This window comes from Ambystoma mexicanum, chromosome 3p (assembly GCF_040938575.1).
Source record: "Ambystoma mexicanum isolate Mex_15411 chromosome 3p, UKY_AmexF1_1, whole genome shotgun sequence".
NCBI classification, from domain to species: Eukaryota; Metazoa; Chordata; class Amphibia; order Caudata; family Ambystomatidae; genus Ambystoma; species Ambystoma mexicanum.
In genome coordinates, this window is record NC_090925.1 from 1,135,803,279 (window position 1) to 1,135,829,541 (window position 26,263).

A 26,263-nucleotide genomic window follows, 5' to 3' on the forward strand; every position below is an offset into this window, starting at 1 on the left:
GAAGGAACGCAGGACAAATTATGGGTGCGGATGGACAGGGCTGTAGCGCATCGAAATCTAGCAGACGTACTGTGGCTCCCAAAACCGCATAGGCCTCGGCACCTCTACGAGAGTTCCATAACTAAACTTATGGCTGATGTTTGAGATAGGCTGGCGGGCTCCGAAGGGATTACCACATTTCCGTCTCCTTTCACCCCCATCTTTGGCAATGGGGACTTCTCCCCGGGTTTGGAGAGAGGAGCCTTCACGAAGTGGCAGGATGGTGGCTGTCGGAAATTATGCGATATGTTTTCCAGGGGGGAATTGTTATTTAATGATTGTAAGAGGCACTTCGCAGTACAAAAAGGAGAGAGGTTGAGGTATGCCCAGATACGCCATTGGGTACTACATCCAGGGGTTAAGAAGGCGGCCACAAGGGACCCAACGCCCTTCGAAAAATTTCTGCTCACTAATGATGGGGTGAGGGGCCTCATCTCCAACATCTATAAGATTCTGGTAGGCTCTAAGGCAGGGATCCAATGGGCCTACATGCGGGAATGGGAGCGGGTCCTGGGATGTGAGGTCAGTAGGACGGACTGGGAAAAGCTGTGGAGGAGAATTCCTGAACTGGTCAAGGCACCCCACCTACGAGAGGCATGGTATAAGATTATGTTCGGGTGGCACGATACCCCTGCCCGGCTTCATAGGATTTACCCTACTGTGTCGGGGAACTGCTGGAGGGGCTGTGGGATGGCGGGCTCTGCGGAGCACATCTGGTGTAAATGCCCAAAAATTGAATTGTTTTGGGGGGGGGAGTACAGGAGGCACAGGAGCTGGCCTTCGGGCTGGGAGACGAGAGAACCCCTGCGCAAATCCTTTTGGGCGTCCAGGAGGAACCGGGGGCAGGTGAACCTAGAGGAAGGGGAAAAAGCTAAAGTTATAATGACTCTTGCCGCTGTGCTGTTAATAGCCCAGAGATGGAAGGGCCCAGAGGTCCCTATGATTCAAGACTGGTTCCGAAAGATGTGGGAGATTGTGGCCTTGGAATGGGCGACTTATGCCATGGACAATAAGATCCAGCGCTTCGCGGCAGATTGGAGGGAATTATTGAACGTTCTTAAAGACGATTTTAAGGTGATGTGGTGCCCACAGTGATTGAGATTGTTGGATTGGCAATGACTGTCGAATCTCAGCCCGTGTGGACGATGGTTGAAGGGGTTGTGCTCGTTGCCGGTGGGGAGGGGTGAGGGTGGAGGAGGGAATGTTTGCTTGTTATCTTGTAAAAAAAAATAAAAAAAGTTTAAAAAAAAAAAAAGCTGCTGAAAGGTCAAGCAATATCAGGGCTCCCACTCGACCCTGATCAACCAACATGGCAAGGTCGTCAACTACAGAGACCAGGACACTCTTGGTCCCCCGACCTGGCCGAAAACCAGACTGAAAAGAATTCAAGTATTTGGAAGACTCAAGAAATGGGGCTAGAAGTGGAGAAACTAGAGATTCTAATACTTTCATTAGAAACAGAAGTGAGCTATGACGGTAGTTAGCCAAAGTAGCAGCATCAAGTGAGGGCTTTTTCAAAAGCAGAATAACAGTAGCCTGTTTAAGTGCTTTAGGAATAAGGCCCTGCTGGTAGGAGTGATTAACTGCTGTCGTAAGCCAATCAAGGATGTCAGGTAAAATATCCTTAAGAACAGTAAAGGGAATGGGATCAGAGGGAGAAGCCGATTTCGGTCTACTAACTGCTCCAGAGACATCTTCAGAGGAAAAAACAGGGAAGTGTGACCATACCTGAGAGCTAGCTAATGGTTCAGTCACTAATATAGATCCCACATTGGAGGCGGTTGTTGTAATAAGTTTGCGGATGTCCACAATTTTAGTATCCAAGAACTCTGATAATCACAGAGGCCTTGAGTAGATTTGACACCAGGTTCAAAGCGGCTAGCAGAGGAAAAGGATTTAACGACTGAAAATAGATCTTTGGACTGATTAAGAGTGGATTCAACCTACTGGGAAAAAAAGCCTGTTTTGCAGTCCGAATTGCTATGTGATATTGGCGAGTGAGGTGTTGAAACACCACCCTCTCCCCGGGGGTATAAATCATACGCCATTTCCGGTCAGCCTGCCCTACCTTCAGACGGGCAAGTTTCAGTTTCTCAGAAAACCAAGGAGCAGACGGACGTTTCCTCGTCTGGCTATTCTTTAAAGGGGCTACTCGATCATCGGCCTCATGCAAGATTGTAGAAAGTGCACCTAGGTCTAAAATGGGTGTATCGTGACAGGTAGCATAAATGTCTGAAACCATGTGAACTAGGTTGGCATTCAGCCAGTTAAATTTCATAACAGATGGACTAACTTTAGGGGTTGGGCCAGGATAGAAGATCTGAAAAGGAACAAGATAGTGATCGGACAATAGGACAGGCCTGACTTGCGACACCATAAAGGAGGCCTCTGTTGCAAAAATAAGATCTAGGATGCCACCAAGTTGATATACATAATTATTTGTATTTTATTAAATTTATATAGCGCTTTAATCCAAAGTGCTTTACAAGAGGAAAAAGAAAAGTACAACAAGCATTAAATAACAATTAAATCACAACCAGAGAACAGTGCAAAGAACAATTTACAAATTGCTGAGGTGAGGCAATAGTAGGGAAGGACCGAGGTGTGAGAGGGAGTAGGAGGTAAGAGTGGAGGTAGAAGCATAGGTAAGAGAGAAAGTGTAAGGGATAGGAATGGAAGAGATAAGATTAGAGAAGTGCAGGAGGGAGGGTAGGAGGGAGTTGAAAGAAAGGAGAGGGTGAGGAAGTACAGAAGTGAGGGAGGGAGGAGGAAGTGAGGGAAGAGGTAGTAGCAGAATTAAGAGAGGAAGTTAGAGGTGATAGAGAGGTGAATGGAAGAGATAAGATTTTAGAGAAGTGGGGAAGGTAGGGTAGATGGGAGAAGAACGGATGGGGGGAGGCGGTTCCAGTGGAAAGGAGCGAGTAGTTGGAAGGAGTGGGAAGGGGCGCAGGGTGGTGGGGGAGGAGAGAGTAGGAAAATATTTTCTAATTAGTGTGAGATGCCGTGTATATGGGTGAAAGTCCTTGAGGAGAGACATGTTCAGAGTGTGTATGTTATGTTATATACAAAATGTAATGAGATGAAGCAGGTTATTACGACGAGTCCGGCAAATGGAACTGTCCCATATTTCCTAGTCCCAGCTGTCTAAAACCTTCTCACCTCTGCGTTTACAATCGCATGGAAGCACAGCTGCCGCCCCTTAATTTCTCTTTGTGTCAAAACATTACAATAAGGGATCTTAGCGGTCGATACCCAGGCATCGGGGTGCATGGGCGAGGACTGTTATCCATTAAAGGTATGAATGGGGCAATAAAAATAGGAGGGAAGCATAGCATTTTGTGCTGTGTGAAATATAGAGCCTGATTCACAGAACGTTTTCCTATAGGATTACGCCACCATAAAACGCTTCTGTGAATCGCGCCCAAAGACTCTTAGCAGGTGACATGACATTGCATTCTATTTTCTTCCATTGTGAGGGCAGTTTTTAATCCCATTTCCTTTTGCAAATAGTTGTACAAACTCGCATGCCCTTATAAGCTTTTTCTGTCATCCACGATGGGCAAAATAAAGCTATAATCCCATTTTGCATGGGATGTTTGGAAAAAGATTATATATAATAAATAATATATAATGTTTTATGTAATTTATGTACTTTTACATGCATTGTTATACCATTATTTGGTCTTCCCAAACCTTAACTTACTCATATAAACTATAGGTGGAAGATAGGTGGCCAAGAGCTTAAATCTCCGACTTGGCCGAAACCCTGGTTTCACAATTTAAGTAAAGTGTGTGATCCTGGACAAATCATTAATCTTACTATTCCTCAACTTCAAAAATTGTGAGTATTGAGAAAAAAACTACTCCCTAACACAAATTAGGGGGTAATTGTCCAATCACCCAAAGCGGTAAATGAAGTGTAAAAACCATGTGTAAAAGATGTTTGCATTTTTTATTTTAATTTTATTTTTTTACTTCATTTGCCACACCAGGTGATTTTCAAAGTTTCGACTAGCTCAGTTCTGGTCCCAGAACGGAATTTACATGCCCACCTTTCAAAAACAAATGCATATCAGACAGCATCCGATTCTGATGACGGCAGATATGTATTAGATTCCTATGAAATCCACCACCTTTTATCTAGGAACGGGTAAAAGCTGGTGTATTCAATAGGAAGTTATGAAAATGCCTTGCATGAAGTGCGTACATTGCAGGGGGCATTTGATTGCACCACAAAGTTCAAAGACTACACTGAAACTCAGGTTTGCCTGAATTTCCATGGCTTTGCACTTCGAGGTGCATACATGGATGGACTGCTAACAGCCCGTTTTGGGGAGAGTGTCCTCTCTGTAATTAGCAGAAAGAAGAAAATTGCCCCCTTCCAGCGGAAGAGCATGCTACACTAGCTGCCCCAAAATGCCAGTCTAGCCACGTAATAACACTAACGAAGTTGGTTTTACTTGGAAGTGCCAGTATAACATGCCATGTCACTTTAAGGTAACAACAACAATGCTCCAGTGCTCCCTTGGCACTCATCGCCTCACGTACGTACACACATAATCACCATTAATACCTGTTCACCCACCAGTCACTCACCCACACACCTTCTCTCACCAACCCAGAGCATTCACACACAGTCGCATTTATACCCATGTTCCCACTCACAATGCTTTCGCCACACTCAAACCTATCAGCCACTCACCCATATACCTTCTTCACATTCACTCGCATTCAAACCCAAAACATTCACACTACGTTCGCATCCACCCTGAACATTCACACACACTGCATTCACATGATGACACGCCATGCACATGCATGCACGCATAATACACACATACGTTAAGCACATTAGACATAAATACACGTATAAAAACAAAGCTTTCTTGCGCGTTTACTGAGATGCACGGCTGCTCCAGTCCTCTGGCTACCATGCTCCACGCAGACAGGAAACGGGAAGCATGGAGTACTTACTGGTTCCTGTCTGACATGCACAGGGGATCTGGAGGAGGAGTGCTTCCTTCCCGCACAGCCAGCCATTGGGCCCTGGCCCAAAAGTCAGCGCGAGGGCTAGACGCGTTCCCCCTGGACATTGAGTGGTGGGGCCCCATGCACCACAGGGAGGGCGTGCATGCCACTGCCTTCTCCTGCTTTAGGAGGCTTCGTCAAATTGGTAGTGGGGGGGGGGGCACTTTGGGTTATATTGCAGGGTTGCTGGATTTGACTGCTTATGACTTCTTGCATCAAGAAGTGGAGGAAAAATGAAATGCAGTTTTAAGTCACTGAAGATATTTTTTACAAAGCAATGAGAAGTAGAAAGGAAAAGGAGGAATGCAACTTGGAAGCAGGCACAAGGGAAACTATCAATCACTAGAAATGTATTTCTACATAAACTCGTGCATAAATAAGCTGATTGACCACAGCTAACTCGAATACTAGCACTTGCTCTAATCTAAGCAGAAATATTTGTGTGAGAAGAAATGTTATCTGTAATAGCCACAATAAAGCAGAGTGCTGCTTTTGTAATTGTAAATACGAATGTGGAGCAACAAAGAAAATAGAAGAAGCACAACAAGGCATACTATAAGCAATATGCTTAAGAGGTACATATATTATAAAAACGGAGGACAGCTGCAATCAAAACAGGATCAAACGAACAGTGAATCAAAACAACCAGGAACAAATGTGTAATGCGGGGCTACAAGCGTAATGGCACATGCGATAGCATTAAGGTCTAGAGTCAGTGATTTATATGTGGGAAAGCTAGGTTCTGGTGCTTAGGATTCCACGTCTGAACATTGCCTTCAGGGGTGTTGCTATGTCTGGAAAAGACCTGGGGCTACGCTAATGTCGGGACTGGGGGATAGCAAGCCTTTTGGTTGTATCTCCTGAGATTCTATCCAGGGCTACAACCAAAAGACCAGGGGCTATAGCCCCTTTAGCCCCCCCAACCCCTAGCAACGCCTCTGATTGCCTTCCCATGGATTGAGGAATGGAGATCTTGACAACTCCAGAATGCATTAGATCAACTGTGTGCATTCTGGGACTGGATTACAGAGGTCGATTTTGTAAGTCATTCATGTGGTAAGAAGAAAGTACCAAGTATCTTGAAGAATGTGGAAGCAGAGTGGGCGGCATACAGGATCTGGCATGATACTTGCGAAGCCCATATTTAATTCACAGAAGCATTTTATAATGGCCCAATACCATTGAAAATACCATTGAAAAACGCTCTGTGAACCAGGCCCTTAGTCTTTTCTTTTTTTGGCAGATATATTGTGGTGCATCACTTGACTCGGTTGTGTTGCAGGCATTCTAGATTTTTGAATAAGTATCTTATCAGTTTATATTTCAACCATTTACAGCATTTCATTTGTTTCAATTCTTGGTGGTAGGCATTATAGATAATGTGATCATAAAGGTTTTAGAAATTCACAAATTGTTTCTTTTCCTTTGCAGGCATTTCTGTCCCAACTGGTGTTTCTTCATATATGCTTGATTGCTTAACCACTGTCTCTGCATTGGAATCCACCGTAGAAAGCAGCAGCGTGACCATTTTGTCATCACCTGAAATATTTAGGGGTACCGATGAGTGTTCAGGTAATTTCAGTAGTTATTTTGAAATGCCTTTTAATGTTTGTTGTGATTTCAAGTTACTTTTTTACGAAGTGATTTTTAAGGTTTTGTTTCTGTTAGAACTAATCTTAAAATGTGTTTTGTGCAGACTGAAAAATGGGGTCCTTCGGCCACAGAGTTAATGTTACTTGGTGTAGACGTTTTGTATAGCTGTCAATGGAAAGACTTGGCAAGACAAGAGAACTGAAGCAGAAATTAAAGAGACTGGATAAGGATTGTATGGTCTAAAACAGTCTTCCAACGCTTTGGAGATATGCATTTTTCTTCTCAGTTTGGGAGGAAAATCCCATCAATTAGTGCGCAGAGGATATAGAAGGTGTAAATGGACAACTTTTCTGAATCTTTTGGAGACTTACAGTTTTTAATTTAATGACTTCAGGGTCCGAGAATTGTGTGAGCTTTGGTGTATTGGTGATTCACACCTGGGGAAGGGCCATCAGCCTCACCAGGCTTGGGCTGGTGGGCAGTTACCGGCCATCTCTGACCCCCGCCAAAAGGGGTGAAAGCCATATTCTTTGAAAGCCATTGTTGCAGTTGCCTCAGATGGTTGAGGTGCCTCCTCAGGCTTATAACCATTGTTGCTGTTGCCTCAGATGGTTGAGGTGCATCCTCAGGCTTATAACCATTGTTGCTGTTGCCTCAGATGGTGGAGGTGCTTCCTCAGGCTTAAAATATAGTTCCTTGGAGTCCCAGACCCTGGTTGGCAGCCTTGGCTTCTTCTCGCCCGACATTGCACCGAAGAACAGACTGGATATGATATGGCATTTATAACGCGCCTTTACACAAGTGTTTCAAGGCGCGACGAGGCAAGGGAGGGGGAACAAAAAGGGACGACAGAGGCCAGGTGTCTTACTAGGCCAGGTGTCTTTCAGATCCTGCAAGGGAAGGGGGAAAGGGAAAAGTGTGAGGGGGAAGTGAGAGGGGAGAGGGGAAAGTGCAGTACATGGGATAGTAGAATAAATAAGATAAATAAAGACAGCTAGATGGTGGCAAGTGCAAAGTAAGTGCAGACATAAGTGCTGGTAGGGGGACTGTAGGGAGACAGAAAACAGTCCTCAGGTGCAGGGGTTGCCAGGGAGGCAGTGCAGGTGTGCAACTGCCGGGGCCTGGGCACGAGATCAGAAAGGTAACCAGTGCAGTTTCAGCCAGGAATTCAGCAGGGGAGAGAAAGCAGAAGCAAAGAGGAAGGTTTTGAGGTGCTTCCGGAACTGGAGGTGTTCTCCTCAAGTTTCAGGGAGACAGGAAGGCTGTTCCGGAGGGAGGCCCCTGCCGAAGAGACAGATCTACCACCAACTCATTGCTTAGAAAAGCAACTGACCCTGAGGGAGTTGGAGGTGGATGAGCGAAGAGTTTGAGAAGGAAGATATTTGGGAAGAGAGAGTTGAAGGTTTTCGGCCCAGAAGGCCTTGTGGACAATGCAGAGGGTTTTGAACTTAATCCTCGCAGTCACTGGGAGCCAGTGCAGAGATTTCAGTCCTGGAGAGATACGATCCCTGGGCTGGAGGCCAAGGACAAGTCTTGCAGTCCTGTTCTGGATAAGTTGCAGAGGGCGGTCCGTAGAGGCAGGCAGATTTAGATAGAGGCTGTTACAATAGTCAAGCCTAGCGAGAACCAGGGCTCTGGAGACGGTGAGCTTCTGGGGGAAGGAGAGGAAAGGAAGACTACCTCTGAGGAGGTGCAGCTGGTAGTGTGACTTCTTAGAGATGTCAGAGATTTGAGGTGAGAAGGAGAGTGAGGAGTTGATGACCCCGAGGTTTTTAGCCTTGCAGGTGGGAGCAGGAAGAGGGCCAAGAGAGGCCTGCCAGAGAGCTACAGGGAAGAAGGGAGTGGGTGTGCCGATGAGTAGAATCTCAGTCTTACTGGCATTAAGGCAGAGGTCATTGGCGTCACACCACTCCTGGATAGCAGACAGTCGGAGATGAAGGAAGGAGAGGAGGAGGCCGAGGGTAGCCTGAAAATGAGCTGGGTATCATCCACATAGCACTGAAAGTTGGGGCAGAGAGCGGCGATGCAGTGGGCAAGGAGTGCCAGGTACTGATTGAACAGCCAGGGAGAGAGGTTAGATCCCTGGGGGACACCACAGGTAGAGAAAAAGATATCGGGGAGGAAGGACCCAAGTTGGACCTCGGAGGGTCGGTCGGAGAGGAAAGAAGTCAGCCACGCCAGAGCCTGACCAGTGGCAGCAGAAATGACCGGAATCTGCAAATCCCTACCCGCCAGTCTGATAATCGCGCCCCGCTGCATGTGGCAACCTGATCCCTATTCAGAGGTTGAAGGGAGAGAGACACCCCTACAATCTGTGGGGGGACAGTTGCTGGCGCTACTCGGTACTATGATGCAGTCATACTCACTTTCATTCAATTTCACCCTACTTCCAGCATTCTCTGCCACCTCCCCTGTAACGATTACACTCGCATCGGGATTTCTTTTAGAAGAGGACTGTTTTAGAAAGCAATTCAAGAATTTCTTGGCGGCTTATTTTGTCAGCCTATTAAATGGCATGTTTTTAGTTTTCCTTGTCCGTTTGCCACCCAACTTGAAGAACGTGAACCATTGATCGGAGGATGACCCTGAAGAACAGGTTCCGCCTCCAGCCCCCACAGGCAAGCCTAGAGCTACTATCACAGGAGCAAGAGCCCCTGAGATGGGACCCTCGGGAGAAACATTCCTAGCCGTCATTGTGTCATTCCGTACAGGTGATGACCCCTTTGGGTTAACCCACTCCAGTGCCTCATGGCAGAGTTCTACGGGACATCTAGATACAGTAATAGTGGGACCACCCTTGTGCTCAGGGACATCCACCATAAGTACTCATGGACCACTATTTAGCGCGTGGATCAAAAGCTTATGAGAAACCGCCACCGAATTGGAGAGGAGAATGTTCGTTGGTGCACATCAACATGCCTTCTTTGGTGGTGGCCAAGAAAGACGTGAAGCTTGACGACTTCCCGAAGATGGAAAACAGATGGAAGAAGAGATCCTTGAATATAGCACCAACAACCCAAAGCAAAGGAAGAAGAGAAACAGACAGCACTGAGACGATTGAAAAGAGAGGGGGGGAAATACTTCTCAGGCAAATCGGGAGCAGCATTGGACGAAACACCAGCACACCCCAGACTGTTTAGCAGAGCACAGATGTTCTTTGCATCACTAATACCAGGAATACAGACATACACAAATGCCAAATGGTTACATATAGCATGCTGGGAGTAAATGGTAACCACAAATTCGACAGTAAATGGGTTCAAACCCATAAAAAAGAGCTCTGAGCACTAAGGTTGGTGGCACTCCAGAATAGTATGCACAGGTGTAGGACAAAGCATGAGGAATGGGGAAGGACAAGAGCTGGCTAGTGTATCTATGGTCATGGATGCCATCATGACTGGCTGAAGGATTGAAGGTGATAACTGGAGCACTAGTACTAAAGAGCAGCATCACTGTGCGGGATCAAGATATGCATTGCAAGATGCAAGAAAACAGCAGAAGAAGTGATCGGAATGCAAATACTGATAGATGTGAGCATAGGAGGAACAATGGATGATATGGTAAAAGGAAGAGACAGACTAAGGGAGAAGATAGCGATGTGTGACCTAGTTCCAGCAGTAATAAAGGTGGACAATCCCTGTGATGCTAGGAAGTACAAAGGGAAGTGAGTTTGGTGAAACCCGTAAGGAGCAGACACCTACATGTACTGGTCCTTGACGATCATGTGAACAATTATGGACACCTCCGAGGAGTGATAAAGATATGCTGACCGAAAGAAGATGAATGTTTGGTGGTGTGGTCGACAAGTCGACCAGAGGGGGGACTGAAGACTGGAGGCCGAAATCTACTCCTGCCCCCCTTCTCCCAGACACATGAACTGGAAGAAGAGCAGAAGGAATGAGCGCACTCACCATTTTGCACCAGCCCCCAGTGTGCTCATGAGTGACAAATATGCTGAATGACACCCACTTCACCAACCCTGCAACCTAAAAGCCACACAAACCTTGCCCAGAATGGATGAAGAGCTTCTGGGTGCTAGAAAATACACTTCAATTGATATTCTTGACTAAAAGCGCTAAGAAGACGTTGGACATGAAAAATGCATGCCGTCCGCACTGCACCACTCAAACACGTGATTACATGAAGCACATGGATGCGCAGTTCTGTAGTTAGGACCGAAACACCTACATACTGTAATTTCTTTTGGTAATTTGTCACTAGTCTCAATGCAGCAATACTGACATGCAGAATCTACAAAATACAAGAGTTCCTGTTTAAAGGCTTGCAGATGCTTACATGAATTAACCCTATGGAAAAGCAAAAGTATTTGGACTACTTAACAAGAGCTATAACTAATTAATTCATGCATTATGAAATGGCACACCAAATATACTTGTCTCAGTAAAGTCCAGCAGTGTTGGGATCTGCGCAGACAACAGGAACGCACCTCACAAATACAAGCTCTTAGCCAAGGTTGTGCAACAGATACAATTCCTTTCTCTAAATGACAGTAAACTCAAGAGCATTATTAATCCTTATAAAATACAGCAAATTCAGAGCTGGGAAAGGCTAGAGCAAGAAAAGTTCGCAAAGCCCAGACATAATTTGCAACACAGTGTACAAGAACACCTGCATGTTGCATTTGAAAGCTAGTGCATTCAAAGGCAGTGGTGATTCACAAATGATTATGACGCAGAAATGAAAGTTACCTTTACTTTAGGAAGATACATTTCAAGCCGAGAAAGAGCTGAGAGCACATTTTGTCTCAGGCCTGGGGCATAAGCTAAATCCATGGGAAGACCTTCACAATTCAACATTTTAGAATTAGGTATTTGGGAAACAGCCAGGCTACCCCTCTTACAATGTACGACCAATAAAAATGATTTCTATAAGGGAACTAAATGTGACCCATCACTCAGCACCTAATCACAGGATGAGATCGTTTCTGGGAACTAGCCCAAGCTCAGATGTCAGCAGGGCACTGTGTCTTAGAAAAGAGCCTGTAGCCAGACTCTGGGTGAGAGAGCTTTTGGATTTTGTTTCCCTGCACACATCCCTGTGTGTTTCTGGCCAGAATAAAACCACAGTTTGAACTTGCTGTTTGTTTGGACTCCTGCGTTCATTTTGGCAAGGAGGGAAGTATTGGGCCTCCATGAGTTCTTCATCCAGGGACTTCCAGTAGCCCTCCCCTACCTGGCGGTTCACTCCTACCCAACAAGTCTCTCCTCCTCCCTTCTTTTCCTTTCCCTTGTTCACCCCAGACAGCAATGTTTTAGATGAGTCTGATCTATGAAAGTATTGTCAAAACAGGTTCTCCCCCGTTCATCCAGAACCATCAAGGACCACATTGACACCCTTGCTCCAGCCTTGGCCAATTTCTGCAATCACTCCTTTGCCACTGGAAGCTTCCCCTCCCCCTTAATGACCCCCAACTAAAGAAGCCCTCTGCCGATCCTTCCTCTCTGCTAACTATCGCCTGATCTCCATCACTCCTTTCCTGGGCAAACTTCTGGAGAAGCTGGCCAACTCCCAGCTTAATCTGCACACTGAATCTGTTCGATGTCTCCACGACCACCAGTCTGGCTTCAGAGCTGCCAGGAGCACGGAAACTTCTCTCCTGAACACCCGTGAAGACCTGCTCTCTAACCTTGATTCTAACCTTCCTTTTTTCATCATTCTCCTGGATCTTTCTTCTGCCTTTGATACGGTCAACCATGCCATCCTGCTCAATCGCCTACATGATAACCTGGGTATCACTGATCAGCCCCTTGCCCGGCTGACCTCCTTTCTCACTGACTGACCCTCTCAGGCCCAAATGGGGTTGTTCCTCTCCTCTCTCTCTCTACTTGTGTTCACCAGGGGTCTAACCTCTTTCCCTGGCTGTTCACCTCTTGCCCACCGCATTGCTTCCTTCTGCTCCAACTTTCAGTGTTATGCCGATGACACCGAGCTCTCCTTCAGGCTCCCCTCAGCCGCCTCTTCTCTCATTCCAGATTGTCTGACCGGAATTCAGGAATGGTGTGCCGCCAATGATCTCTGCCTTAATGCCAGTAAGACTGAGATCCCCCCCCACCAGCGCTCTCTCTCTCTCTCTCTCTCTCTCTCTCTCTCTCTCTCTCTCTCTCTCTCTTTCTCTCTCTTCTCCCCCCCCCACTCTGGGCCATTTTCCTGTTCCTACCTGTGAGGCTAAGAACCTTGGGGTCATCTTTGACTCCACCCTCTCCTTCTCTCCTCACATCTGACGTCTCTAAGAAGTCAAACTATCTGCTGCATCTCCACAGGTAGTCTTCCTTTCCACACTTTCCCCCAGAAGCTCACTGTCTTCCAGAGCTCTGCTCCTTTCTAGGCTGGACTACTGCAACAGCCTCTTTCTAAATCCTCCTGCCTCTGCTCTGCAACTTCTACAACTTATCCAGAACAGGAATGCGAGACTTGCCCTTGGCCGCAATTTATTTATTTATTTATTTATTTATTTATTCGCATTTGTTAAGCACACAGGCAGCCCATGGGCATCGTGGCGCTCGTTACAGATATGAACATGACTTGTTATACATACAGAGAAGTCATAACTTAGTTGCAAGAGAAAAGTAGTAGCTGGAGGAGAGAAGAGAGGAGAGGGTCAGAAGACAAAAGTTGGAGGAGTTAGTTGAACAAGGTGGTTTTCAGTTTTTTTCGGAAGGCAGTGAGAGAGGTTTCTGCTCTGAGCGTGCTAGGTAATGCGTTCCATAGTTTAGGTGCGATGTAGGGGAAGCTTATTCCCCCTGCTTTAGCTCGCTTGATGCGTGGGACCCTAAGTTGGTTGGTGTGGCATTGTCTCATTGGTCTATTGGAGTGAGATCTGACTAGCGTGTCGGACAGGTATGAAGGTGCAGACAGGTTAATACATTTGTGTGCGGTGGTAAGTATTTTGAATGTAATGCGCTCTTTGACAGGTAGCCAGTGTGCTTCCCTTCTGGTTTGCGCAATTTGGTCCCTTTTAGGTATATTGAGGGCTGCTGTTAGTGCATTATTTTGTGTTATTTGGAGTTTATTGAGATTGGAGTTGGAGGTGCCAGCCAGTAGCGCATTACAATAATCTAGTTTGGCTCCAATGGTGGCTCTGGCAATGGATAGGCAGTTATCTTTAGTTAGGAATGGTTTGATTGCATTAATGAGCTTAGTGCTCAGGGCGGAGGCAGAGACAATGGAGTTGACTTGCTTGTCCATGGAGAGTGATGCGTCAATGTGGACTCCTAGTGTTTTAACAGAAGGTAGAACTGGGATGACACAATTGTCAATGCAGAAGTTGGTGAAGAGGGGGTCGAGGTTTGTGAGAGTGGATTTTTGGCCAAGGATGAGGATTTCGGTCTTGTCTCCGTTAAGACATAGACCGTTTGTGGCCATCCATGCTTGGATGGTGGCGTATATATTCTGGAGGGTGGCTGCGTCCTGGTGGTAGAGTCCTGTGAGCGGGAGGAGTACTTGGGTATCGTCAGCGTAGTTGGTGTATGTGATCTCAAGTGCGTCCAGTTTATCAAAGAGAGGTTTGGTAAAAAGATTATAGAGGGTGGGAGCCGTACATGAGCCCTGAGGGACTCCATACCTGATGGTGGTAGGTTCTGCGTTGGCTGTATTGGAAAACACTTTCATCACTCTACCTTCGAGGAAGGAGGTGATCCAATTTGTGGCTTGTTTGGAGAAATGTGCGGCCTGAGTGAGATGGTTGGTGAGGATGGCGTGGTCGACTAAATCAAATGCTGCCGAGAGGTCTAGGAGGAGCAGAAGGGCCGGCTTGCCTTTATCTAGGATCAGGGTAATTTGATTCTTAAGATCTAGTAAGGCAGTTTCAGTGCCATGACCTTTGCGGAATCCGGACTGCCTTTTACCTAGGACAGAGTTGTTTTCCAGGTAAGCCTGTATCTGCATATGTGCAGCTTTATCTAGGATTTTTAGGAGAAATGGAACCGTAGTAATGGGCCGATAATTATTTGGTTGGGCATGGTCCAGGGTTGGTTTCTTCAGGAGTGGGCGCACCCACGCCTCTTTAAGGCTGTCAGGGACTTTGCCTGTCTTGAATGAGGCGTTAATGAATGCTGTGATGATTTGTGCGAGGGCTGTCGCACATTCTTTAATGATGTTGGGGGGGCATATATCTCCTTTGCATTGAGATGGTTTGAGATGTTTGAGGATGTGGAGAGTGTCTGACTCTGTGATTGGGGAGAAATCGAATTTGGAGGTGTGCTCATCTTTGGTGTTATTGACGGAGGGGGTCTGTTGGGGGTGCAGAGCCTTAAAGTGTTCTGCTATTTTCTTTTGAAGAAGGTCTATTTTATTTAACATTGCTGTTTGAATGCTGTTGCACCAGGCCTCATCCTTAACAATCTCATCTGTGCAAATTGGGGGGATAGTGAGCTCTTTAAAGATGGTGAAAAGCTCTTTTGAGTGGGAGTTGGCTTCCAGGATACGTTTATTGTAGGTTTCTGATTTCGCCTTGAATATGGCATGTTTGTATTTTTTAGAGATACTGAGAAAGTCTACTTTGGTGGCGTCACAGGGATTGGCCTGCCATGTTTTGAGGGCTTGGCGCTTGCATTGGCGAAGATTTAATAAGTCCTCCGTGAACCATGAGTTGGAGTGAAACGATTTTTTTTTTTTTTGTTTTCAAGAGGGGCTGCGGTGTTGATGGCATGGGTGAGTGTTTCTTTGAAGATCTCTGCTAGTATGCTGGGGTCAGAGGAGAACAGTGGCGCTAGGCAAGGGATGTTGAGAAGGGGACGTATATTGTCTGCTGCTCAAGCCCAGAGATGGTATATCTCCAGCTCTGAAATCTCTTCATTAGCTCCCAGTGGTTGCAAGGATCAAGTTCAGAACACTCTGCATCGTCCACAAGGCTTTCTGGGGCATGGGACCGCACAATCTCCAAGTCTGTCTTCCTAAACATTTCCCTTCTCAAGCTCTCCGCTCATCCACCTCCAACTCTCTAAGGTCGCTGTTTTCCAAGCAGAGAGTTGGGGGCAGATCTCTATATGCGGCTGGAGCCTCCCTCTGGAACAGCCTCTCTGCCTTTCTGAAACTTGAGAAGAATCACCTTTGGTTCTGGAAGCACCTCAAGACCTTCCTCTTCGCTTCCCCTTTCTCTCTTCCTCTCCCCTGCTGATGTCGCAACTGCTCCACGCACTGGTCACCTGGCTACCCTCTGAACTGATCCAGGCTCAGCATGTCCAGTTGCACTTCGCACTGCCTCCCGGCTCCCTTGGCACTTGTGGTACGTATCTGCATGCCTACAGTTCCTTCTCTCTGCACTATGAGCCCTTTGGCTGCACTTTTTGAATTGCCTGCACTGAGCCACACGCTGGCTGCACTTTTGAGTTACCTGCACTACCCTCTTCCCTTCCACTTCCCTGCACTTGCGCAATCTGATTTACACAGGGCCTAGTAAAATGGTGGTTTTTGTCATCCCTATGTTTCCCCCTCCCTGTCTTGTCGTGCCTTGAAACACCTGTGTACAGGTGCGTTATAAATGCCACAGATCATATCATATATCATATCTTGTTTCTACATGATGACTTCAGAGAGTCATACTGCCCACAGACTTTGCGTATATTGGGCATCAATTGACTGTTTCCCGAAAGTGAAACTGCATCCCACCAACTGTCGACATCTGGTGTGGGAGGGTACAGTTCATTGCTACTTTCTTATCCACAAATGCCAAAAAAGAAAAAACTAGAAATAATCAAATCAACTTAAAATATTAACATATTGTACATCCTTACTCTTCTCTATAAAATCCCATTTCAATGGTTACTACAATGATGAATGTACAATACATTGATAGATGATCAATACACTGGTCAATTCAATTGTGAAAGCTCTATGGGCTGTCTGCTTCCTTTTCCACTGAGGAAGGCCTGGGGCTGAACTCCATATAAGCATCTCGCAGTGGTCTTCCAGTATTGCAAAATGAGTGCAGAGGAAAGCAAGCTATTCTATTCTCCTTTCTGTTGTAAATTCTTCATCGGTCCCCCTTCCAGTCGGTCTCCCCTCCAGTCAGTCGGCCCATCAATTAGTCCTCTGAAGCCTGGACTTTTATAGGTTAAAGACCACTCCCTTTAGAGGTGTGTATCATTTCTCTATTTTAATTTGTCAGTCTATGCGATTGGACAGTGTTCCAAAAGTGACATCATACTAAACCACCCCCTTCATACTCATTGGGCATATTATTGAAGAACAATCAAATGGTAGTAACATTTGATGGGATGTCCTCTGGGCTATTTTACATTAAAAAAATGTGATTTCTAAAGAATGATGTTCCACATGTGTGATTGTTAAAAGTGAATTTGACATATTTCTCTCACTCAGCAAATGATGCGCATTTAATCTCAGACGAAGTGATGTGCGCACAACAGATTTTTGCTTTTCATTCTGATACTTTCACACAAATAGTCTATCCCCCTCTCAGAATATCGCCATTTCCGGCATGGATGCTAGGATATATAAATGACCGACGCGTAACTTTCCTTTACAAAAATGACTACATTTGTATAATTTGCATCATGAAAAGAATGCTATAAAAATATTGCTTTACATTCAGCTGATCTGAACAATAAAAAAGTAAGTTGCTACTTAGGATCCTATATGTATAATGTAAAGATGCCTGTATGTTCCTTATTTAACAAAATATTACATAGTAATTTGCTTCACTAGGCTGGCAACAGGCCATACGATGTCAGTGCTCTGAGGCTCAAAGATGGGCCATTTATGACCCCCAAGAAGCCTGGTTGTCATAGCACCGTACCCCAAATGGTGACAGTCCTCTACCTCTTAGGTGATTGTATCAGCTGGCTTTACAGATGTAACACATTCTCTGTCAGGGTAAAAGGCATCCCTAATGGATCCAAGGCCATTCTTGAGTCTTGTATTGCATTTAATACATCCATATGTTTTCCTTCAAGCAGTATGTGGTGCCGCTGATGTAATCACTCTCCACCTGAACACCCTTATTGGGAATCATATATTTATCAAGTTTGAGTTGATGTGTACTGTGATTTTCATTTTTAGTTCCCACTTTGGTCACAGAAAGTCGTCGGCTTGGTTATTGCAATCAGGTGTACTTGCTTGTTTGTAAAGGGGCACAACACATAAAGAGAACCTTTTCATGCTAAAGTATCTTACTTGCTTTGAAAATATCTTGTCCTTTTGTTTTCTCATGGATAGTAGGAGGATTGTCACAGATGTGTGATATAGCTTTGTTTTGGGATAACCACCAGACCCCATTCAACACTATTTATCCCTCTGTTAAGATGTCCCGACTAGGACGTTCTCGCCCTCCTTCCTCCCCACTCTCCTCACCTGATGATAGGATATCCAAGTCTTCTGGGTCGAAGTTCCTTCGAATGAGGTAATCCTTCTCCTTTTTATGTAGAGGGGGCCTGCCGCGAGAGGAAGCCACAGTGACCGCTAGCTATTACAGCAGTCCTGTGGCCTCGTTCCCGCGGACAGCCAGGAATAAAAAGGGGAAAAAAGCCGAACGGCAGAAAAAATCCTTTTTGGCCGTAGTGTTCCGCTCGAAGGAGATCCAGCAATGGAATGAGGTCCGGAGATGACAGGAGTAACTGGTAGGTGGGAGAAGGCTCCATGAGCAGGCAATCTCTGAGGCAGAGGCAGGGCTAACCAAAGAGAAGGCGTGGAAAGGTAAGAAGCCACTGGAGAGAGCGCCGGCAAAGCGGGAGGCAAAGCAGAATGAGAAGGCAGCGAGGCAATGAGAATAAGAGAAGGAAAGACGCCAGAAGGGCGTACAAAGAGGAAAGCAGGAGGCGGCTAAAGGAAAAGCCGAAAGAGGAAAACAGAGTCTGACCCAAAGGAGAGCGAAGCGCTAATCTAAGGGGGTTGCAACGCAACGGTCCTCCGGAAGTAAACAGAACATATACTTCCGGGCGGTCATCAGGACGCAACAACTAGACCTGCACAGAGAGGAAAAACCCGCACACAGGGAAACTAACCCCGCACTCTTCCGTGACGAAGCCGCTAGGGCGGAAGTAAACCCCATCTGGCACGGCGGATGACAGTATGCTCCCCTCCAGTGTGAAGGAACCCGGGTTTACCGAGGTGTAACCGGTGAAAGCGGCTCAGCAACCGGGGAGCATGGACATGAAAAGCCGGTTCCCAAGAGCCCTCCGTCTCTGGGTAACCTTTCCACGAAACCAAGTATTCTAATCGTCCCCGGTAATACCGTGAATCCCGGATGGTTGAGACTTCATATTCGTCTTTCCTGTCAGGATGGGCATGAATTTGCTTGGGAACTGACCTCTGGAAAGTATCCGAGACAAAAGGTTTGAGAAGAGAAGAGTGAAAAACCGGATGGATGCGCCGAAGATGAGGAGGGAGGTCAAGCTTGTAGGAAACCGGGTTGATCTTTGAGAGTATAGAGAAAGGACCCAAGAAACGGGGAGACAGTTTGGAAGGATGAACCCATCTGGGTAGGTATTTGGTAGAAAGCCATACTCTGTCACCTTTCTCCCACGTAGGACAGTTCTTGTGGTGCTTGTCTGCTCGAGTCTTGTTTTGTCTTCTACTCCTTTCTAGACACTGGGCCTCATTCCGAGTCATGCTGGTAAGTATCTGTATTTTCCGGCATGGCGTAAAGTACGACACCATGCTGGTTGAAGTCCGAAAATGACGGCCCATTCCGAGCTCACGGACACGCGCTTTCAGCCATGCCGGAAAAGGGCCGCGCGGCCTGCCGCAAAACCCCCCGAAAAACCCCTACCGGCATGCAACCGACACGTAAAGTACTACAACGCCCTGTAAGCATTAGCGACAGTGCATAACGGTGACCGTAAATTACGGTGACCGTAATTTACAGAAACCGTAAATTACGGTCTCCACCGAAAAACGGATCCGTAAATTACGACATCGCCAGGAACGGGAAGGAGAGCGGCGGCCATCTTTAAAAACACAATCCATTGCCATCCGCAGCTGCCAGCAGCCCTGTGAGGAAAGTAAAGTCGTGAACCGGACCAGGCACCGCAGGACATGCAGAAAGCACCAAAAAGGGCGGCGGATCTCGTCCACAAGGTGAAATTCTCCACCGATGAACTGCAGGTCATGGTAGACTACCTTGCAGAGCATGCTGATGTAGTTTTCAGCGGCGACATGCGCAAGGAATCAACCCTCCGCAAGAAGACCATCTGGGCGGAACTGGCAAAGAGGGTGAGCGCGGTTGGAAGCACCCCCCGCACCCCAAGGCACTGCCGCAAGCGGTGGGACGACCTGCAGGTGCGGGGCCTCCTCTCCACCAACCGCAGCCAGGCCCTGCAGACGGGAGGTGGGCCAAGTACACAGGTCCAACTAGAGCCGTGGGAGGAGACCTGCCCGCAGCTCATTGGCACGGAATCCATAGAGGGCGTGGGGACCATGGAGTGCGGCGGAACGACTTCTGCAGAAGGAGGTGAGTGTTGACCGTGCACACTGGCAATGTCCATTGCATCATGTAAACGGACCCAGGGGCCATCGAAGGCACCCTCTCGTGTTGCCCTCCCCCAATCCAACGCATCCCCCATCCAACAAATGCTGAGGCAAGTGCCGCCTAATGCTGGCCCAAGTGCGAGTACATAACGCACATCAACCATACTGGACTGACTTGCACAGCCCATCATGCACACCGTCCAGCGTGGTAGGCATAGTACCTGCCGAAATGTACATGAACAGGGCACAACGAATCACTCCCAAACATGTGTATATGTCATCACCATGCACATGTACCACTGCCATAGCTACCCCCCAAACTGAACAACCCGTGAATGACTGAAATGTCCATGCAACCATGTATGCAAATAGGACATAGCACATACACTAATGTTGTCCCTCTCTCCTACCCCCACAGGCACAGACCATGACAGCACAGAGCCCCAAGGAAGCCGGCCAAGCACCTCTGCGGGTACTGGCAGGGTCAGGCCGAAGCCAGCAGCCAAGAAAACCACCCCTCAGCCTACGGAAAGGCCACTTGAAGCTGGCAGACCAGCAAGCCACACAACATCCGTGGCAGCAGCCGAGCAGACCCCTACCTCAGCACAATCGAGCATTTCAGGGGAGGCTGCCGCTACCGCACCAGATGAGTGGGAGCCCAGCCCGCCACCCATCCAGGGGCCCATGTCGGAGGACGACCAGGAGAGCATGCAAATGCTGGAACCATGCCTCGTGACACTGGCGTCATGCAGTGACTCCGGGGATGCACCATCACCAGTGCACAGCCTTGAACTTGACCCGCTGGGGTGTGACGTCGTTCCCCCCAGTCCACCCATACAACCCCCTGCACAGCATGCTGGTGCAAGTAGATCATCCAATGGCCCCCCTTCACCTGACCAGTTCAGAGTTCAGCAATTGAGCGATCTCATAGGGAACTATATTGAGGATAATCGCCAGACCAGGGCTGGACTGCATGAGGAACTCGATCAAATGCGCCAGTCCCTCAACGACTGCACCACCAGATTGTGTGACTCCCTGACGGACAATACAACTCGGCTATGCCATGTCCTCAACCGCATTGCTAATGCCCTTGAGGCAGGGAGTCAAAATACGGAGCCACAGCAGGAGGGCACGTCCGAGACAAGTGAGGCCACGCAAGGCAGCCCGGAGAGACGCCTCCGGCGTTCCTTGCGCAAACGGGATTTGCCTCCCCCAGACAAGGGCTCCAAGGGACATTAGCCATTCCTGCCACATGTGGTCCCAAGATCCTACATGGGACGACTGCTCGGGAGTTGGGGGGAGGGGGGTGATGTTGTGTTCTGGAGTTGGGGGCAGGGGGGTGATGTTGTGTTCTGGGGTTGGGGGCAGGGGGGTGATGTTGTGTTCTGGAGTTGGGGGGAGGGGGAAGGGGGCATGGGCATTTGCTGAAGTAAGCACTGTTTTTTAATTTCTTGTTATCTCAATACACAATTGGTGTTGCAAAGTTGAACCGTTGTGGACATTCTTCATTGCACTTTTTGTCCATCTGCACATATGGCATGGGCCCATTCGACACCAGATATCAGTGGAGGGGTCAGCCACCAGTCCTGGTTCGCGGGCACATATGTGCATCACGCAAACCTGGTGACTGCTGCATCTACACGCATGCACGGGTATGGCCATGGTCTGGTTGCCCCATGGGTCTGTTCAGGGGGTTCATGACAGGGGTCATGTGGCTTGCTGTTAGGGTACATCCACCAACAGCTGCATGTGTCGCAAAATGAGGTGGGTGTGTGGACTGTCATGGTGGTGAACAGTACTTGGCTGTCATGGCAGGCTTTCGATGATGGCCATATGTACATAGATATAGATATATTCGGCACGATCAGGGACACAAATATGTGTCCGATGCAATGTAATGCTGTGGGGTGTCGTGTCTACATGATGGTCCGTGAACGGTGGTGTGGACATCTTGGGGTACATGTTCCTTTGTCGCATGCTGCTGTTCTGATGTCGGATCATTCTGGTGCTGTGTACTGTGTACATTCTCATTTGGCTGTGGATCATGTCCATCATCCAGCTCTGATCCATTCTATGGTGATTCCCAACACTCCTATGGGGGTGCCATGCCGGTGACGTGATATCGTACCCCTGCTGTCCTCCGTGAATTCCACTTCCAGGGGTGGGTCTCCAATGTGGTGCCAGGCTGGGGGATGCCGCAATGTGAATGTGCAGTGTGCCCTCGGATATGCACTTGCGGTTGTGGTGTCCGCCAATGAGTGGTGCTGGTGTAGTGTGCCTATCCCTTGTCAGTTGGTGTAGATGTAGTGTGATGTGGGTGCCTTATTCTGGCAAAGTGAAAATATGTTCATATGTGCCGTTGCCCTGGTTCTTTGGCAGGTTTGTTGTCAGGGTGAACAACGTACAATGGCTCCATCTTTTCTACGCAGTTGGTTCATGCAGACACCCACCCTGTGGCACCAGTGCACTTGCATGACAGTCAGACGACTCAACAGCCAGCCAGACAGGTCATCCTGCATGTCGGGCCATGTGGCGCGGTAGCGTGCTGACCTCTTTCCTTTTCAATCGACCCTCCCAGGTCCAACTTGGGGCCCTCCTCTGTGACATCTTTTCCTCCACCTGTGGTGTTCCCCTGGGATCTAATCTCCCTCGCTGTTCAACCAGTATTTGGCACTCCTTGGCCACCGCATCGCCACCCTCTGCCCAAACTTTCAGCGCTATGCGGACGATACCCGGCAAATTTTCAGCCTACCCTCGGCGTCCTCCTCTCCTTCCCTCATCTCTGACTGTCTGTCTGATATCCAGGAATGGTGTGCAGCCAATGAACACTGCCTTAATGCTAGTAAGACTGAGATTCCCCTCATCGGCACACCCACTCCCTCCTTCCCTTAAGTTCAAAACAGTATGCATTGTCCACAAGGCCTTCTGGGGCCTGGGGCATGAATACCTTCTACTCTCTCTTCCTGAATGTCTTCCTTCCCAAGACCTTTGCTCATCCGTCTCCGACTCACTCAGGGTCAGCCGCTTCTCAGAGCAACGAGCTGGGGGTAGATCTCTCTCCGCGGCAGGGGCCTCCCTCTGGAACAGCCTTCTTGCATCCCTGATATTTGAGGAGAACCATCTCTGGTTCCGGAAGCACCTCATGACCTTCCTCTTTGCTTCTGCTTTCTCTCTCCCTCTCCCCTGCGGAATTCTTCACTGAAGCTGCACAGGATCTGGATCTGGGCCACTCTCGCCGACCTCGGTCCTGGGCCCAGCCACTCTCCACTTGCACTGCCTCCCTGGCAACCCCTGCACTGCGGGACTGTCTATCTATCCCTACAGCCCCCCCTTCCCAGCACTTGTCTGCACTTACCTTGCACTTGCCACCAGCTGGCCCTATTAATTTATTTTTGGATATTCGACTTACTTTGTACTGCACTTCCCCCGTCCCCTTGCACTTGCACTTTTTCCATTCTCACTACCCCTGCACTTGCGCGGTCTGTGTGACACCTGGCCTAGTGGGATCGTTGTCTGTCTTCCCCTTGTTCCCCCCTCCCTGCCTCGTTGCGCCTTGAGTCACTTGTGTATGGGCGCGTTCCAAATGCCATATCATATCATATCATGTCATTTCAGCAGGCCCTTTGAGTCATGTGTAGTTGTTTGGTGTCGGGCCCACCCATGTGTGCGGTTCTTGGTAGTGTTGCATTCCATCTGCACGTAGGGGGAGTGGTATTGTTTGCAGTTGATGTCCGCAACGTGCATGCCAAGCTGGTCCACATACGACCGGTGGGTGCTGTCAAGGGCAACATTGTCATTTGCCATGTATCCATTTGCTTTTGGTCCAGCTTTACTGTTGTGTGTCTCATGGGTGGTCCATCTTGGGGATTGGTGGACCCTTGTGTGTTTGGGAATGTGTTTGGGGGTGGAAGGGCACTTGGATATGTGGCCGCATAATGGACGGTTGTGACATGCCACTGTGTGCTGGTGGGTGCCTTTGGCATGGGTGTGGGGCACAGGCAACACCATCACTTGTGCCGGGTTGGCACTGTACATTTGTATGGTGCTCGTCAAGTCATGCTACGTGTGCATGGGGGCTGCAGGGGTGGTAACGGAGGATGCAATGGTGCTGCATGCAGGGCCTGTCTCCCCCCTCCTTCTACCCCTGTGTCTCCTCAGTGGGGGGGCCTGGTGTTGTTGCAGGGGTTTGTGTGGTTGTGGACTTGATTGTTCAATTGGTGTCATCTTGGTGTGGGAGGGTGGTGGTGTGTGGGTGTGTTCCTTTTCTACTATGCCAGACTCCTGGCCTCCGTCTGTGTTGCATGTGTGCACCTGTGGCTCTGGGTCCCACTGCTCAGGGTTCTTTACTCCTTCTCTGAGATGCCTGTATGTACTCCATGCCGGTAAGGTACTTTACGGCCTTGAGGAGGACGTAATTTACGTGTGGTCCTTACTTGGAATCAGCTCCGGTTTACGCCATGACGTTAATTTCGCCATGGTGGTGCGCGCGCGCGCGACCCAAGACCGTAAATTATGGCATTGTAGTTTACGGTGCCGTAATTTTCGGTCTGAGGGGTCGGAATGGCATGGAGCGGAAAACCATGCCGGTAAATCAATACCGGCATGGTTTGTACCTTACCTCCAGACTCGGAATGACCCCCACTGTCTGGCTGAATGGTGAGTCTCTCGAATAGACTGGAGAACAGCTTCAGCAGTGGGAGAATTAGTGGGAATAGGAAGAGTGGGAAGAAAAGACCTTGCATGTATACCGTAGGTACAGAAAAACGGAGTGTGACCCGTGGCAGAATGTTTTGAATTGTTATACGTGAACTCCGCCGTTGGCAGTAACAAAACCCAGTTATCTTGGTATTTGTTGCTGTAACACCGTAAATACTGTTCGAACATGGCATTCAGTCGTTCTGTCTGGCCGTTAGACTGGGGATGAAACCCAGAGGATAGTGCTCTTTCAATAGCAACTCGAGAACAGAGGGCTTTCCAGAATTTAGAGATGTATTGACTTCCTCTGTCAGAGATGATCTTGTCTGGAAGGCCATGTAGCCGGAATATGTCCTTCGCAAAGGTTTCTGCCATCTCAGTCGCCGTAGGTAATCCGGGTAACGGGGAGAAATGGGCCAATTTGGTGAAAGTGTCAATCGTCACCATAATGCTGGTACAACCGCTGGAAACTGGCAAGTCGACAATAAAATCCGTTGAAATCAAGCCCCACGGACGGGTAGGTATTTCACATTGGGTAAGCAGTTCTAACGGTTTACCAGAGGGGTATTTGGCAGTGGCACACACCAGGCATGCTTTAAGATACTCCATAACATCCTTTGAGTCCTGGCCTAAAGAATGATCTAGCAACTAGATCTGTAGTGTTCTGCACTCTGTGTCCTACAGTGGGTAGATCATGACACCAACTGATAACCTTTCGTCGCCACATACCGGAAGGAATGTACAACTGATTACCATAAAAAAGCAAGCCACCTCTGTCGGTGTAAGTATTACTGTCCTGTTGTAATAGCTGAGGCCTTTCGACAGTTTGAGCGGTCTTGATCTCCTGGAAAAAAGTTGCCGTAATCCCAAGTATCATGTTTCTTTGAAACATGGGTTCCCTAAGAAGGGGTTCTCCTTCGCTGACAGTCTCTTTTCTAGATAAGGCATCCGCTACTTTGTTATTCGTGCCGGGTAGGTAGGTGATAAGAAAGTTGTATTGGGCGAAGAAGTATGCCCATCGGGCTTGTCATGCGTTAACACGGTCCATGTTTTGTAGAACTCGTAAATTCTTATGATCTGTGCGAATGAGAAACTGGTGACGTGCTCCCAAGAGTAGATGTCGCCATTCTTCAGAAGCCTGTTTAATAGCAATTAACTCCTTCTTTAGCACTGAATAATTCAGTTGACTAGGTGACAGCGTTTTTGAGAGGTATGCTACAGGATGTTCCACACCGTCGTGAGTTTGAAGCGGAACCGCTCCTATGGCATAAGCATCAGTCTCGACTATAAACTGCCGTTCTTGGTTTGGGTGTCGAAAGAATGGGAGCTGAACAGAACATCTGTTTTAACTGAACAAAGTTGTGTTCTGCCTCTGGCGACCATCTGAAGGGACCCAAACTCTTGTTTTTAGTAGTCTGATGATGGGAAGAACAATCTCAGAAAAGTTTTGAATGAATCTCCTGTA

The 26,263-nt window shown here is 47.9% G+C and overlaps 1 protein-coding gene across 1 annotated transcript in view; it reads left to right on the forward strand.

Moving 5' to 3' along the window:
• Positions 1-26,263, forward strand: part of MEIKIN (meiotic kinetochore factor) — a 1,264,509-nt gene that overhangs the window by 265,910 nt on the left and 972,336 nt on the right. The window contains exon 5 of the mRNA XM_069650059.1: positions 6,499-6,639. Within this exon, the coding sequence (XP_069506160.1) occupies positions 6,499-6,639 (141 nt within the window). The remainder of the gene's footprint in view (positions 1-6,498; positions 6,640-26,263) is intronic.